Source organism: Triturus cristatus, chromosome 1_1, assembly GCF_964204655.1.
Source record: "Triturus cristatus chromosome 1_1, aTriCri1.1, whole genome shotgun sequence".
NCBI classification, from domain to species: Eukaryota; Metazoa; Chordata; class Amphibia; order Caudata; family Salamandridae; genus Triturus; species Triturus cristatus.
In genome coordinates, this window is record NC_140579.1 from 52,428,490 (window position 1) to 52,445,823 (window position 17,334).

General features: G+C 43.9%; 1 protein-coding gene and 1 pseudogene across 1 annotated transcript; both read right to left on the reverse strand.

Moving 5' to 3' along the window:
- Nucleotides 1-325: 325 nt before the first annotated feature.
- Nucleotides 326-15,164, reverse strand: LOC146869354 (keratin, type I cytoskeletal 17-like). Its single transcript, XM_085651367.1, has 7 exons — nt 14,992-15,164; nt 10,486-10,644; nt 9,766-9,848; nt 6,628-6,997; nt 5,258-5,475; nt 3,081-3,184; nt 326-940 (listed from the first exon to the last, which is right to left on the reverse strand). The coding sequence occupies exons 4-7, from the start codon at nt 6,628-6,630 to the stop codon at nt 915-917; spliced, it is 351 nt and encodes a 116-aa protein (XP_085507493.1). The 5' UTR covers nt 6,631-6,997; nt 9,766-9,848; nt 10,486-10,644; nt 14,992-15,164; the 3' UTR covers nt 326-914.
- Nucleotides 6,746-15,469, reverse strand: LOC146869355 (keratin, type I cytoskeletal 13-like; annotated as a pseudogene).
- Between the last annotated feature and the right edge of the window lie 1,865 nt (nt 15,470-17,334).

The window sequence follows — 17,334 nt, forward strand, 5'->3', positions numbered from 1 at the left end:
CCACTATCTCAGATACCAATCTATAATCAAATCCCTCCTTGTAAATGAATTGTTAACTTAATGAACACATTATGGCAGGTAGACTATAATGGAGAGCAGCATAAAAGGACACAATATATATTGTGTGTTATATAAACCTATCCCAATCATCCATTCATTTATTTATCCCTCAAATCATCTTGTGTCCTCATAGCTCCTTCTGCCACTAAAGTCAGCGTTGCTGTAAATACAACTTTGTTCATTGGCAAATAAGTTCTGAAGCAAAAAATCTCTGAAACTTGGAAAGAAGATAGTTTAAGCAAGAACAAATGAATTAAAAGACATATTGTACGTTGCATCAAAGAGAAAGTTTATTGAAATGAACAAATAGGCAAGCAGGTGTAAAAAAGAGACCATCCCCACAACCTAAAAAAGAAACACCCAATAGTGGATTGAAAAGGAACAGCACAGCAAACGTTTCCGGATGGAAGGTTCTTGTACCCTCTTTCACAATATCTTCCAGTGATAATAATGCATTGTCACTATGGTTTCAATTGATAATACATTCACCAGTAACTATGTGTGATTCAATTTGAAACTTAGTGACATCCATAAACTGAGAACCCTCTGTTGTGGCACCTGCTCAAACGTGTGATGTCACAAGTTCTGCACTAGGATGATCTTTTTCAAGGTGAAAATCAAAAAGGGCGCTCTTGTTAAGAGAGTAGTACACAAGAGCTCTAATTTAAGCATGTGGATAAAGTGCAAAGCAGTCCAGAGCGCGTATAGTAACTCTGATGTTCTCCATTATCTGGAATCCTTTCCTCACATGTTCCATTGGCTGGGTCTGCAACATTCAACTCCGCCTCAACATTTATTGATGGTCATGTACCTGTCTTTTTGTGCTGACCGGTTTGCCATCAACTCTGTAAATGTTATGACCGTGTTGTCCTGGCAGGCTCTGAAAAACAAAATATGGAGCAAGTTAGGATGGTTCAATCTAAAATGCAGGGACCATAGAGTAGGGCAACACAGGTGTTTGAATCAGCCCTCCAGTAGGGTTTGCTACCTGTAAGTTAACGGGACTCAGCCCTGCTATCAGTGATTTGGGTTTGTGTACTGTATTAATTAGGCCTAGGTGAAATGTAAATTACGACAGTGAAATCGCCAAATTCCATGTGAAATTCCCAACATTTCCTGAAATTTTGTATTATTAGATTTTTTGCATTTGTTTCCTGCAGGGCACTAAGGGCCAGATGTAAGATGGGATTTTGCTTGCGCACACAGGTTTGTGACATGTTTGCACATGCCAAATCCCTGTGGGCCATGTACTAACACTATTTTGAGAGTCGCAAAAAACAGCAACTCTCAAAATAGTGTTTAGCGACTTCCAATAAGAAAGGGGCGTCCCAAGGGTGCCCCTTCCTAATTGCGACTTGCAGCCTTATGTATGGACTACATCCAATGGTCGTACATCTGGCCCCAAATTGCATAGAACATTTCTTGTGTTGGCATCTCAAGTGGCTTGTTTCATGTGGGAATAGAGCCCAGACACAGGACCTATGCACACGGTGTCACTGGAACCAAGCTATAACTGGTTGATGAGCCCTACCAGAGCGAACCAGTCCTAGCTTGCTTGTGTTCCGCTTCAGGGATGACCTGGCTCGTCAGCTCAGGTTTGACTTTTCCCATTGGAGCAGGATCAAGACTGATTTGCATATGGCTGAGTCCAAACTGAGATGGCATGGGGTGAAAAATATCAATAGATAGGTATTTGGCCCAAGTAATTACCAGTGCCTGAGATTAATTCAAGCATCCCATTCATAAATCTCTGTATACTTTAGTGTACCTCTCTAAGTGGGACTTGTATGCCCAGACATTGGTCCTGTGCACGCTGTGTCACACTGTGTCACTGAAACTAAGCTATGCAGGGCTGATGAGCCATAATCAGGTCGGAGACGGTCCTAGGTTGCTTGTGTTCCTGTTCAGGGAGGAACTGGGCTGACAGTTCGGGCTGGACTGTTCCCATTCAAGCAGGATCTAGACTGATTTGCATATGCTGGTTCCAAACTGAGATGGCAGTGTCCAAAGTAACGATGAGTTGGGATGCGGCCCGAGTAATTACCAGTGGCCGAGATTAATTTGAACATCCCATGTGTCACTGTATGTACCCTATTACTGGAGTGGCACACATATTACATGTTAGCAAAGAGAGAGGGAAGTAGATTTGTATGCGGACCCAAGTACTAACTTTAAAAGGGAGTTTAGCAGGTTAAGATTCTAGAGTTGCTCTGCCTAACTCATAATGAGGGCTAAGGTGTTTTACTGGGTGCTGGACTGTAACACACTTCGCTGGACTTTGTGTAGAATGTCCCTTTTGACTAGGGATTGCCGCCAGTGGTATGACGCCTACCGCACCAGGGTGGCCTCCCACCAAACACCCCATCTGTGGAAGCTCATTCCCTTTCCAGACAGTCAGATCTTGGCACAGTATCCCATAAAGACAGAGCATTTCTACAACTACCATCTTTCTCTGATTCAAAGACCACTCCATTGGTTGGGTCGACCGTCTGAAGTGTGCTTAGGGCCTCAGTGAGAAGTAGGAAAGTGCTGTCCACTGTCCATTGAGGTAGAAACTTGCTCCCATCATCTACACAGCAATATAAAGTTTAGCATAAGTCTGATTCAGCGATGGGTATCATTGTATTCTAGCTGAAAGCCTGGGTAGCAGTTAAAGGAGTCTAGTGGAGGCCAGCAAACTACACAGAAAACAGTTTAATTATGTTTTGTTTCAGTAATTTGGTAACACCCGAAGGTGATCTGCTTAAGGTTGTTGCCTTACCTTGTCCTATTGAAAACCTGGACGTGTCAATATGTGGGAAAGAACTTACTTACAGAATGCAGGATCAGCATTACAAACCTTCTGTCTGAGCCTGAATCTAGGTCACATGCTCTAAGATAACCTCCACAGGCTGAATCTAACCCAGGGCGTGGCTCTTGTGGCAGAGACTGTGTGGGGTGCTAGTGGTGATGTCAGAGCCTGTTTATTGTGAGAGTGGGGTACAGGTGTGTAGGCGCTGGGCATCACAAGAAACATTTACCTTTGGAAGAAGAACCGGTGCCGCTGTAACTGCTGCGTCCTCCTGAGCTGTATCCTGTAGAGCCAGAGTCTGACGGATGCTTAGTTTGGGAGACCTGTGAGGACCTGTTTACAGAAACACAATGAATGATACTGTCCAGAGTAAAGAGCCTGTAAGATTGGCACTTGAACAATGTCTCTCTTGAGGACAGAAGGAATGACAAACTTCATCACAGGGAGTAAGGCAAACATCTCCGGTGACATGTGCACAACAATTTAACTCGTCCATGACATTAAAATAACATTATACAACATTTCAAAGTACGCATCTTCTATATTAGTACAAATATAATGCAATTTAATACTTCCTTAGTAAAACGTTAAAATCCCTAGCCATGTATTTAATCTATAAACTCCCTACTTGGGCAACGTGCACTGCCTTAGCAATCATTTAAAATGCTCACTTGTAAGTTTAGCCAATAGCGTTGCACCTGAGAAGCTTCGTTGGCCTCACTCAAGACAGGGTGCAGGTACATATAGCCTCCAACCTATATAAAGCGAATGCCCTATGTCTGGACACCCCCCAGTATCTTATACAGAGCCTTCAGGCAAACACAGCAGCTAGGCTACTGCTCCGCATCCCAAAATCCACACCCATCAGCAGCCACCTTGGAAATGTACATTGGTTTCCTGTGCATAAGCAAATAATGTTTTAGGCAGTCTGCCTAATGCACAGAAGCCTGGCAGAAGTAGGGCCAAGCCTTATCTGGAAAAGCTCCTTCACCATCAACCGCTGAGCCTTCTGCACTCCTCCTCACTCCATCTTCCTACAATACCAGAATAAAGCGATCTATATAGGGCGGAAGAGCTTTCCCTTATCTGTCAGCTAAGATGTGGAGATCCCTCCTCTGCAGATTAGGGAAAACCGCATCACAGTCTTTTGAGGAAACAACTTAAATCCTGGCTCTCTCCACTTCCATATTCTTGACTAGGAGGCACCTCTCGCTCAGGCTGGAATGGTTTTCCAGTTCCAAGACGCCCCTCTGGGTAGATGTTCCTGCTCTAGAGATTGTCATTCATTTGCTCACTCATCTACAAGCCGTCTAGTAAAGATTCAGGACCTGATTTAGGGTTTGAAGGATTGTTTTACTCCATCGCAAATATGACGGCTATTTCATCCCCCTTATTAAGAGTGCATTCTGTCCTATGGCAGTTGTAATGAGACGGACAGGATATCCATTACGTTGTGGCGGAGCAGCCATCCGCCACACTATGAATCCGGCCCCTACTCCTTGCGCATATTCCAGGACCTAGGGGCGACTGAAGCAACTGTGGCCTAGCTTCGATTTCCACGTGGCTTACCCCATTCCATTCAACAGAAAATGCGTAGCCATGAACACAACCATATTGATGAAGCGAGCCGTCCGCCCAGCAAAGATAAAGGATGAGACAGTGGCAGCCATTGTTACAACCCATTGACTTTTATGATCTCTGATATAGATTTACTAACAGTGATCACTGGAGCTAGTATGGTTTCTCTGGAGCTAGTATGGTGCAGAGTTGTTTAAAATGGTGCAAACAGCAGCAACCATCAACTTTTATGCACGAAAGTATTTTGTGTAAGAAGAGGACAACAGAAGACTCCACAATTGCTTTACATTACAGTCTACCAACTCCTCAGTTATCTATGCAGAGGGAATGTAGCAGAGTGGGAACAGCACAAAGCACTCATAGGTTTTCACAAAAAGCAGAATCTGCTGAGGTAGCAAAAATTGACTTTGCATGAAATCCCATTGCCGACTGAAACCAGGCGCAAACAAGGTACAAGCAAAATATTTAATGATATTTCTCTACGTTACATATGTAATTTCGCATTTAAAAGGCTTTTTGGACCGACAACGACAAAAGTCAGAGCACAACTTTTTATAAAATTGCTGCTGTGCAGATGTTATTGTTTTGTTCACACTACAGAGCGACACAGATGTTCATACAGCAGAACTGCACGCAGTACAGGAGGTTTGGTATAGCATTTTGAAAAGTGAAGGGAATCTTTTTCAGGAGAGCTGAATCCTCTTTATCCTCATTCTGACTGCCTTGTGACTCTACACATGCTTCTCTACTGTGAGATCCTTCTACATAGGGTGCCTAGCTAAGGGAAGTGAAGGAATTCATCAATGGAGCTTGCTGCCACCCTCTTACCCCCCTGAGCCTTCGAGCAGACGCTGGTAGGTCGCAATCTCCTGCTCCAGCCGGCTCTTGATGTCCAGGAGTTGGTTGTACTCATCACTCTGGTGCTCCGTCTCTTCCCTGAGTTCGACCAGCTGCTCCTCTATGATGCTGATCTTGGCTTGCAGCTCTCCTAGCTGAGAACAATAGCGTCCCTCTGTCTCGGCCAAGTCCATCTCCAGGGAACTTTTCTGGTCGATCAACAAAATGGGCACAGTTAGAAAGTAGAGAACAAACCTATTGACGAACCACGTCTACAAATATTGTTTTTTTTGGTTCCTGCATCACATTGCTGGTGATTTCATGGTCAAAGGATCTCATTCTTACTCTTCCTTTTGCATAAGCTGTTCATAGTGTAGTGAAATGTCTATCAGTTGTTCAGCTATGCCTGTTCAGTGGATCTGAGTTGGGTTCTTGTGTTTCTTGACCCTTTATGGACATTTAATGTGCAGTTTTGGTGGCTGTCGAATGGTAGTGCTCCAACACTCACCCGACCCTAGAGAAAGGGGAGTGGAAACTAACCTAGGCATAGGTAAAGAGTAATGGGAATGGAAACTAACCTAGGCATAGGTAAAGATACAAGGAGAAGCTGGAATACTTGGAAGGATAGAGACCACAATGATCCAAAAGTGCTAACGAGTGGAGGACAAGGGTTTGAATTCATGTGGGCTGGCTGTTCTTACAATCACTATGTTTAGAAACACACTGAGCACAATTCACAAAGTTGGGTGTGTGTGCAAATAGCAAAATGTATGATTTAAGGGAATTCACAAAAAGTGGACTGGCACTCGAAAATCAATTCCCCCAGGTATATTAATACCCTATTGCGATGCTATATTCCACATGGGTAAAATGTATACCTAGGCTGGGAAGGAATTCAAGGACAAGGATTCCCTGGAAAATTGCAGAACACCCAGAAGCTTGAGAGTTTGTGAATATTTGCAGAATTTTCCCCAAAATGACTGTATTATTATTATTATTATTATTATTATTATTATTATTAATATTTATTAAGCGCGCAGCTACTTCCAACGGAAGTGTCCCGGCGCTGGCATCCATCCAGGAAGAAGAGAGAAGGGAAAGGTAGAGCGGCATAGGTAGAGCGGCATGTACTTGTAGATGTACTTTTGTCAAAGGCAGGAGTTAGTCATTGTACTGAGTAGGAAATGAGTAGTGAACCCTCCAAGATTGATGGAAAAACATTTTCTCTTTAGAGGAAAAAAAGTGCAGTTGCATAAATCATTGATATGATTACATAACTGGCAATAGACTTATGTTATTACACAACACTTTCAGGGTTCGTAATAGTGGGGATGCCTTCTGAGGGCTACATTTTCTCTCACCATTGCCAGTTGTGCCTGCAGCTCTATCTCCAGCGATTGCAAGGACCGTCGCAGTTCTGACACCTCAGTCTTGCTTGATTGCACCTGCTCCACCCCTGTTGAGATCTGTTGTTTCAGCTCAGCACTCAGGAAGACAAATGAGGGTTATTTGATGGGGTCTTCTCTGTTTTGTTTCAACAATGAACATAGTGGAAAGAGGAGTCCATACCCTTAGGTTGAAATCCTCTTCGGCCCGCCTGCGGTTCTCCTCTGCCGTTCTTTCATATTGCTCCCTTGTCTTGGTTAGGAGGCCGAGGAGGTTTATGCCTGGAACATAATGCATCTCCACACTGACTTCTCCTTGACTATCACTTTGGAGAGCCTTTATCTCCTACAAAGAGAAAATAAGACAAGTACCCTTAAATTTTAACATAATTTGCATACTAGAGATGTACAAAATAGAAGATCAACAATAGAAATTGGGTTATGTAAAAAAATGTTTTGCTTGTAGTACTGTAATTTAAAAATAACTTACTATTTGTCACTTGACCACTAAGTAATGTTCAGCATGCTAGCATAATCAACACACTTTACAACAGGAGTATCTAATGTTGATCTAACATCCATCGCAAATATCGGTAGGGGGAGAGAGCAGCAAAGAGAAGAAGGTATCCCACTCAGCTTCCCAACAGAGTATCAACAGCCACCAAAAGGAGTGAGAAAACACCGTGCTACATCAAGGAGTCTGCAGGACGTGAGGGACTGTTATCCGCATGAAGAGCCAACGCCAACTGAGCGTAACTTTTCCACCTTCACCCCTCTCCCCCCCGGCACCTATGGGGACACAACTATGAGTCATGAATGGGAGGACATTGCATTCTCCTGCATCTCCATAGAAAGAGCATAACTGTGACTCATATGCCCAGGTGACAGTGTCCCTTCTGTCCCACTAAAGGGATCCAAGAAACAAACCTTATGGTCCTTACGGATCTTGACAAGCACAAGTAGGCTGAAACATGTTGACCATATGTTTATATAGATGTGCAGAATATCTGGCTCTTTCCTACCCACATCTCTTTTTCTTTTAACCTTACCCGTGCCTTATCATTAATAAATTCATTTTTCGCTGCAACAGGAGGTAATTATAGAACACGGTATCTATGTCATGGATTCCACACTCTCTCTGGTGTTCGAGACACATCCTCCTGGTGGATGACAGACTAGATGATGATGCCACCACTTACTAGTATGCCACTGACCGAGCGCTGCTGTTGAGGGTCCCATAAAAATGTTTAAGAGACTCTATGATCCATGCCAGATTTGCAGCATATACTCATAACACAAATGAGCATATTCTGAATTTAAATAGTCATCAGCTATGCGGTAAATCTGGCATGGGCTCAGCCCTACTGCACCATTGGACAATGATGCCCTATAGTATATGTAGACATTTGGTGCCTTTCACTGGCCTCTAAAAGATTGTTACGGAAAATGATGGGTATTTTGGGTTTATCCCATATTCATCACTCCCAAGACCATTCTGAAACACACTGCTATCTCTTACTTCCTCGTGGTTCTTCTTGAGTGCCGCCAGCTCCTCAGCCAGGCTCTCCTCATCTGACTCCAGGTCAGATTTGGCCAGGGTCAGCTCGTCCAGGACCCGACGCAGCCCATTGATGTCAGTCTCCACACTCTGGCGAAGCATCAGCTCATTCTTATACCGAGGAACATGTTAATGTTAATGAAAGCCTCAGGCCTTTTGATAAAGCATGTTCTATCCATTCTTTTAGCTCTGTCTGATCACAGTCACACTAGTGGTGAAGATACATGGGGTGCAACAAGTCTTACTCATCCCAGCCAAACACGGGGTCAGCTACGATAGAATACAGATAGAGCGAGCCTTAGTGGACGTTATGGGAACAATCCTTGAGTGTCTTTTGGGGCAGAAAATCCCAAGGCTTTCTCAAGGCACACTTTATAAACCTTCATTCTGAGTGGTCCCTTGGTCTCTAACCGGCCAGTGGCAGGCGTTACCAACTGAATAGTGAATTACGATGGACGTTGACATTTCATGTACAGAATTACCTATGGAGTTTCCAGGGATACATTTGACAGGTGAAGCCATGAGCACATTTTCCTGGAACTTCTCTCAGCATTTGAGAATGACACAGGGAAATTATAATTTTGGGTGATAATCACTATTCCAGAGGAAATTACTCATAACATGGGGGTTATTTTGAATCCACGAATTACTGGTAAGCATGGCAACATATATGACATAAGTGGCTGTACTGTTTTTCATCAGGAGTTTTTTTCCAAGTTTCTTTTTTATCACCTTGATTTTACTTCTGGAGTTGAAAATTTGCCCTGGCATCAGTACCAACATTTGCACGAACCAATGGTTGTTTTTACACTGGTCATTCATTTAAAATCTTTTTTTTTGTTCTTGTCTGGTACTGGGGAACATTGGTGCCAAATCGCATCAGTACCAATCCAATCTATTTAATCTGGAAATCTAGGTGCAGTGGACCCGGTGCAAACAGCACTGTGTCTGCTTCCTCCCTACCAGAGTTATCTCCATTTCTCATTTTCTTGGAAGTGTAGTCATGTCAAACTGCTCCTTCCTTTGCTATGTTGCAGCAATTAATCCATTAAACATGCGGCACTGTAAGGAAGTATGTTCATCTCATATGACATAGATGCCTTGAGTAAGGTGTGGACATTGGAAGGAGCTCCAAAGAGTTCCTGCTCTGGTGGTGTCACCGGCTGCTAATACTGTGCTGAAGATACAGGCCCATTGCTGGGGCAAGTTCTCTACATGAACCTGCCCCCTTTCTGCATGTCAGACCTTCATCATTCAACAGCGAGCAGCTAACACTGACAATGCTCCCTTTATTAGGAGCAGTGTCAGTAAAGTGGATGACTTACCCGCGTCATGCATCTATGCCTTCAATGCACAAGAGAAGCTACAAGTACAAACCCCTGTACAACCCCCTTGTAACATGGCTGCCAGCGGGAGAGTTCTCTGCCATAGGGGACAACGGTCTTAGGTCTGCTAGGAGGCATCAGTGTTTCTTGAACTTCCATGCTGCCTGAATTTGAATTGTACGTGTGTTGATATGAGCCATATGCGAAACATTACTACTGTGTTTTACTCACTTGAGTTTGAAGTCCTCGGCTGCCAGCCTGGCGTTATCGATCTGCAGGACAACGCTGGCTTTGGCCACTTGGGCCTGCAGGATCTGCAAACACGAGATGGCATAAGGAAGAGTTAAGGACTGATAGTGCCAGATTCTTCTCTACCCAATTATCTACAAGAACCCTCACAGGTCGCCAGGATCTTTTTACTTGCCAGATAGCGTAGAGGGAGTGAACACAATTATCAAAATATATCTACCACAATTAGACATCATTTGGAAAGGACCAAGGACTCTGAATCTAGGATTTTCGAGATTTTATTATGAGCAAAAACATCTGAAAATAAAGGCACCTCAATACGAGGCACAAAAGATAAATGGGCACTAGTACAAAGGCAAGCCTACGCAAAATTCTCATCCGACTAAAGATAAAAAGAATTACAGATTCTAAAAGCATCAGGTAAAGGATCGTTATGCTGAAATCAATTTTTGGAATCATTAGTCAAAACATTTCAATCCCTACACTACTCTAAAGTGGCATCCCTACTTAGCATTCCCTCCCAGGCAAGAGAATCATGGAAAAGGTGTCAGAAGTGAAAACTTCCTAAGAAGTATATTCACTTAGTGAGAGCTCGATCTAGGATGCTCCTTCTAGCTTCCCGCCTAAACCTCATCTGCTCAACCCACGGGGCACTGTCCCTAATACAAAACCCCAAAATTGTAGAACACGCCTTCGACACACCTCTTCAGCCAGGTCTTCCTTCGGTAAGTTTCCATCAGGAGCTGTCTGTCGTCCAACGTCCGTTAGCTTGACCTTGGGTCCCAGGCACCTTCCATACTAGATGTAACATCTGCACATTCCAATGCACTCCCCTGTTGGCTTCTCACAGCATCTCAACTCCTAAAACAAAGACTTATTCTCACTAACGAGCTAAATGTCCTTGCACCTGCAGCAGAAATATGGCAACGAAAAAGAAAAACTCTTCGCACCTTGAGGTTTTACATTTATCTGCAACCCAAGCCTTTACCAAGGGAATCTTTTTCGGCCTACAATGTTAGCTAATATAAGAAATAAACAGGGCTTCTCTTCTAACTTATATTCGGTTAGGCCTTTACAACATTAAACACTACTAAATCACATTCTAAACATTAATCTTATGTTCCCATTTTGCAAATAAGCAACCTACATTTTTAATTCTAACATGGCACACGTTTAACCTAATACATCGCTTTATATGAAAACTAATCATTTGCATCTATACTAAATACATTCACGATAACTTGCAACGTTAATCTTCACAAAAACGTTATTACACTTCTATCACTTCTATGTTAAACGATTATAGCAAATACAATTTTATGGTACCTCTAAACATACATCGATTAATATGCGGGTGCTGACTAACGGTGAATATAATGCACCCCTACAAATTTCAGAGTCACATGGCGCTCTATCAGGCCTATCATTCATAAAATAGTACATTTAACGTGGGCTGCAAGTTGGGCCAGTTATTGTTAATGGCAATTACAACGTTCCATATTATGCTCACTAAGTGGTGCCCTTACGAGTGAGTGCTGAGCTACTGGGTGAGTCTACTGCCTAAAGTGCTGAATGTCACTCTCAAATACAAACATGAAAAACTGCATCTCTGCACTTTATTTGCTTGGCACGTCGTGGTCTTAGTGCTGGTGATAATTGACAAAAGACAGAATATCGCTTCATTTGGCTGCAGTCTAGTTCACTTGAATTCCACATTCCAGTTCACATTTTGCCCTCTGCAGTGAGTACTGTGTTGAATTCTGTAACCTTAGACTTCTGACTACGTCTTCTGCTGCTCATCACCTGTAAACGATTCACCGATTTAGCATATTCAAATCAGCTAAAAAGTTGGGTCGACATTGGAACTTCCTTGGGAAGTTGGGAAATAAAAACAGCTGCCACATTAAGAATTTTGCTCGAAGATTTCTTTAAAAAAAATGCAAACATGATTTTTCAAGTTGCTTTTCAATCCCAGCTGTTGCGATTAGTTTACATTAATGTTGTACTTCAAAGTAATTACAATATGTATTTAGTTTGCAATTTCATGCGTGTAAACAAGTTTAATTTCCTTCGTAAGGGCTACTGCAAACTAAAGCAGTCTTACTGCTCAAGGCAAGTAAATGTTACGAGCTGCTTAACAAGGCCTGCTGACCAGACTCTCTCTCTCTTTTCGGGGTCACTTGGTCAGTTTCCGGTGCCACATTCCATATTCGAGTGTACGAAGCTGCTGCCAAAGCAGTTCCCCCAAAGACTATTTATGACGTAAGGATCCTGGGGTTGGGTACAAAGGGGGTTGTGATGTTCTCCCAAAGACTATTTATGACGGAAGGATCCTGGGGTTGGGTACAAAGGGGGTTGTGATGTTCTCCCAAAGACTATTAATGACGGAAGGATCCTGTGGTTGGGTACAAAGGGGGTTGTGATGTTCTCCCAAAGACTATATATGACGGAAGGATCCTGGGGTTGGGTACAAAGGAGGGTGTGATGTTCTCCCAAAGACTATTTATGACGGAAGGATCCTGGGGTTGGGTACAAAGGAGGTTGTGATGTTCTCCCAAAGTCTATTTATGACGTAAGCATCCTGGGGTTGGGTACAAAGGAGGTTGTGATGTTTTCCCAAAGACTATTTATGACGGAAGGATCCTGGGGTTGGGTACAAAGGAGGTTGTGACGTTCTCTCAAAGACTATTTATGACGGAAGGATCCTGGGGTTGGGTACAAAGGAGGTTGTGATGTTCTCCCAAAGACTATTTATGACGTAAGGATCCTGGGGTTGGGTACAAAGGAGGTTGTGATGTTCTCCCAAAGACTATTTATGACGGAAGGATCCTGGGGTTGGGTACAAAGGGGGTTGTGATGTTCTCCCAAAGACTATTTATGACGGAAGGATCCTGGGGTTGGGTACAAAGGGGGTTGTGATGTTCTCCCAAAGACTATATATGACGCACGGATCCTGGGGTTGGGTACAAAGGAGGTTGTGATGTTCTCCCAAAGACTATTTATGACGGAAGGATCCTGGGGTTGGGTACAAAGGGGGTTGTGATGTTCTCCCAAAGACTATATATGACGTAAGGATCCTGGGGTTGGGTACAAAGGAGGTTGTGATGTTCTCCCAAAGACTATTTATGACGGAAGGGTCCTGGGGTTGGGTACAAAGGAGGTTGTGATGTTCTTCCAAAGACTATTTATAACGTAAGGATCCTGGGGTTGGGTACAAAGGAGGTTGTGATGTTCTCCCAAAGACTATTTATGACAGAAGGGTCCTGGGGTTGGGTACAAAGGAGGTTGTGATGTTCTCCCAAAGACTATTTATGACGTAAGGATCCTGGGGTTGGGTACAAAGGAGGTTGTGATGTTCTCCCAAAGACTATTTTTGACGGAAGGATCCTGGGGTTGTGTACAAAGGGGGTTGTGATGTTCTCCCAAAGACTATATATGACGCACGGATCCTGGGGTTGGGTACAAACGAGGTTGTGATGTTCTCCCAAAGACTATTTATGACGGAAGGATCCTGGGGTTGGGTACAAAGGAGGTTGTGATGTTCTCCCAAAGACTATTTATGACGTAAGGAGCCTGGGGTTGGGTACAAAGGGGGTTGTGAAACCTTAGGTTTTAGTTTCACAGAAGCTGCAAGGACCTGCCAGAAACAGCTTCCTCTCTTGATGGTTTGTTCTTGGTCTGAATAATTGTTTAGAGTTATGGGGGGATGTTTTTAGGTTCACTGTTACTCTCTAAAACCTTAGCTCGTAAGGCAAATGGGACGTTTCTACAAGGAAGACATTTTATTCGCGGCTTTGTGTATCAGAAAGTGAGGCTGTTGAAAGAAGCTGCACTCCAGTATGATGTGGCCTCTGGGTAAACAGGGGCTTCAAGATCAGAGGAGAAAACATCCTGTACTGAAGAAGACTTTCAACTGGTCATTCTCAGAAAAAGGTTAGAAAATGGCTAGGAATCTGAATCGGAAAACGTTTATTTTGTCTGTTTTGTTGCTTTTTATCAGCCAGTGCTGGGTTAGAGCAGGGATGGGAAGCACACTCTAGCATCTCCGGCTGTGGTTTGTTGTTGCTTTTTATCAGCCAGTGCTGGGTTAGAGCAGGGATGGGAAGCACACTCTAGCATCTCTGGCTGTGGTTTGTTGTTGCTTTTTATCAGCCAGTGCTGGGTTAGAGCAGGGATGGGAAGCACACTCTAGCATCTCCGGCTGTGGTTTGTTGTTGCTTTTTATCAGCCAGTGCTGGGTTAGAGCAGGGATGGGAAGCACACTCTAGCATCTCCGGCTGTGGTTTGTTGTTGCTTTTTATCAGCCAGTGCTGGGTTAGAGCAGGGATGGGACGCACACTCTAGCATCTCCGGCTGTGGTTTGTTGTTGCTTGCTTCCTGTGCTTTAAAGTCACTTTTTCCAGTTACCCATGCCAGAAAAGAAATTTATATTTTCTCCCTGAACTTATCACTATTATCATACTTTTCTATCATGATATGAGTGCCTACCTCTTTAACTGCAAGACACCTGCTCTACAACTTCTGTTCTGGTTGTATGCTGTTTGCTGCACAAGAGTGTGTATTAATTGATTGCAATGTATGCTTTGTTAGAGCAATTAGTACCAATTTATTTAGTGATGTGTGCTTCAGATAGTAAAAAATATAAAAATGCTTAACCATCACGGGCAACTTTATCTCTAAACATTTGCTTTCAAACTTTGTTATTTTCATTTTGCTTTTTTGCACATGCTTTTCTAGAACCCAGATTTAAATTCCTAGATTTTTATCCTGCAATCAAGAACGTTAGTGAGTAAAAGGTTTAGGGTACCGTTCCAGGACAGGTACTTGATACCATACAGAGGAACCCGGGTATATTTGGGAGGTTGCCAATAAGATGGGGCACATCAATTGCAGTGAACATTGGTCTAATTACACGTGCTATAGACAGTTGTTTATGTTTAAACCTCTTTTTGCATTCTCGCGAAAATGGTTATGGTAAATTGTAAAAAAAATTTTTTAATTAGATTAGGATTGAAATAGAGAAAAATGACAGAAAGAGAAGTATATAGAGAGACATATGGACGGTCTAGGATTAGGCAAACTCTTAAAGGGGAAGGGGAAGAGAAAGAAGTACCTTCACATTTTGCAGAGAACATTAAGGAATTAGTTTTGACCGGTGAGAACATTGTCTAAAATAAGGAATTAATTGAGCCGAACATGGTACTTCACCTTAGATTGAAGTTCTTCAATTTGTTTGAAATATTTGCTGTAGTCCTTTTCTCCAGGAGCTGGTCGGTGCTTTGCGTACCACTCTTCTTTTTACGCTCAAGCTCGGCGTTGGCATTCTCCAGTTCCTTGACCTTGTCTAGGTAGGCAGCCAGGCGGTCGTTGAGGTTCTACATGGTCGCTTTCTCACCGGCAGAGAGAAGGCCCTCACTATGTGGTTGGCTAGCATGGCTCCATTGGTCCTCATGGCTAGCCTGGCCCCACTGTTTCCACTGGCCCCACTGGCCCCCATGTTCACTGCCAACAACACCACCACCAACAAAGCTACCTACTGCACCACCAGCCAAGCTACTTCTGGCACCACCAACAAAGCTGCCACCCACATAGCCCCCGAAAGAACCCTCAGCATGCCTACCCTGGCTAGCACCCTGTCTACCCCCAGTTTTCTGAGCATGCCCCCAGAACTGTGTAAACTTGCCATGCTGTACTATCGCAGGTGCACCAGCTCAAGAAAGGCAGCAGAGGTGGTGACTGGATGCTGGCTAAATGGTTATTCCTTATATACAAATTGGAGAGGGTGTGTCAGCTCACTCAGTGCTGTTTCCCATATCAGTATGCAGAGTTTGCCAGCTTATCTCTCGCTCATTATAAGATCAATTACAGCCATTATTATTCATACGTGTTTCTTCCCCATGGGCGCCGATGCCCTGGCTCCAGGGCTTTTTTTGTTATGTCAGTACCTGAGAAGGGTGAGGCGCAGAATACCTTTCAGGACACTGCACTCCTGTGCTGCTTTCTTCAGACATCCAACCTTCTCCACGTCCAGGCAGGTCTAAAATGTATGTAGGGAGCACGACCTGGCAATTGAGATCACGTATCCAGGAACACCGTAGGGCGTGCATTAAACAAGATTTGACTTACTCACTGGTATCACATGACTGTGAAATGGGGCAAACAGAGCCAACTTTCACTTCCATGGTATTGAATTAGTCTGTCTTGACCCAAGAGGAGGTGATAGGGAACTATAGATGCGACAATGTGAAGCCAAATGGATCTGGAGATTTAGAGCGGTACAAAGAGGTCTGAACTTGGACAATGAATTACACTATTTTCTGCAAACCCCTCTTTTGTTTGTGAAGTGAATCAACAATTGAGGGATGCAGTGAATCAATAATTAAGGGATGATGGCTAAGATTGAAACACCAATGACATTTATCTGTCAGCATGTCCTGGAACAATGATGTCAGCTGCCATAACAGTGTCTTTGCCATGAAGCACATTGCAGCTACGAACATCTTGCAGAGACTTTTCTATCACCACCACTCACTCTATCTGCAACTGTCTGTCCTTTATGGCCCGTGTAGGACATCATTTTGTTTCCTTGAGTACCTCGTATTAGTTGGGGTGGACATGAAGACAAGACAGGAGAGGACATGTTTTGTGCAGCTTTTATGATTACACTGGTACTTACAAATACCACAGCCATACTCCCATTTCCTTCACAACTACCTTCTCTTCATCATCCGTTTGAATTTTACTTCACAAGATTTTCAAAAGTCCTCTTTTAACTTGGAATGACATGTTGATTTACCCCACTGCACGTATCAATGAGAATACGGCGCATGACTGAACCAAAACATAGTGCCAATATCAGGAACACTCCCCATCCCACATACAGCAATATTATTAGGAAATAAACCACACAACACCTTGTTTGTGGAGAAAATTACTGCAGGTTTCTTTGCATACCAAATATGCCAACATGGTGGCTTATCTTACGGGCGATCCAAGGGCAGGCAGCCCCTCCGCCACCTGCCCGCCTGATGAGCCAAATTACACCGTGGCCGTCGCCAATTGCTGCTTAACAATTTTGGGGGAGGGGATAACCCCTCCCACCGGTGGACCGCCAATCCACCCCCTTACTCACGCCCCAAAGGGGCAGAGTATCCAGGCAACCCCCAGTTGCTCAGGCTTACAACTGCCCGTAGGACTAACGAGTGCCGTCGCTCCTCCAGGGTCCAGTGCGAGTACTTGCTGGGGAATTTGGCCTTTGCACCCTTTGTGCTCCTGAAGAGGGTACCCCTGAGTACCTTTCCACCTCTGGATCACCCTGTAACTCCGCCACAGCTCTGGGTGTGGCCATCGTCACGACCAGGGACCCCCACCAAGGCCGGCCTTCTTACCTACATTCTGCTGATTCCAGGGCCTCCTCCAGGTCCAGCAAGAATAAGTCCATGCCCACTCAGACAGATGAACCCCATCTTCTTCAAAATACCCTGTAGACTTGGCATGCAGGCCAATACCTGATCCAAACCCCCTCTGTTCAGTGAATTTACGCATGGCACT

Bases quoted from the DNA above. Each gene is read 5' to 3' on its own strand.
- LOC146869354 (XM_085651367.1), bottom strand. The intron at 3,185-5,257 runs GTAAGAGGGTGG...TTCTGTAAACAG, and splicing joins CTGCTCGAAGGCTCAGGGGG to GTCCTCACAGGTCTCCCAAA. The intron at 941-3,080 runs GTAAATGTTTCT...TTTGTTTTTCAG, and splicing joins CACCGGTTCTTCTTCCAAAG to AGCCTGCCAGGACAACACGG.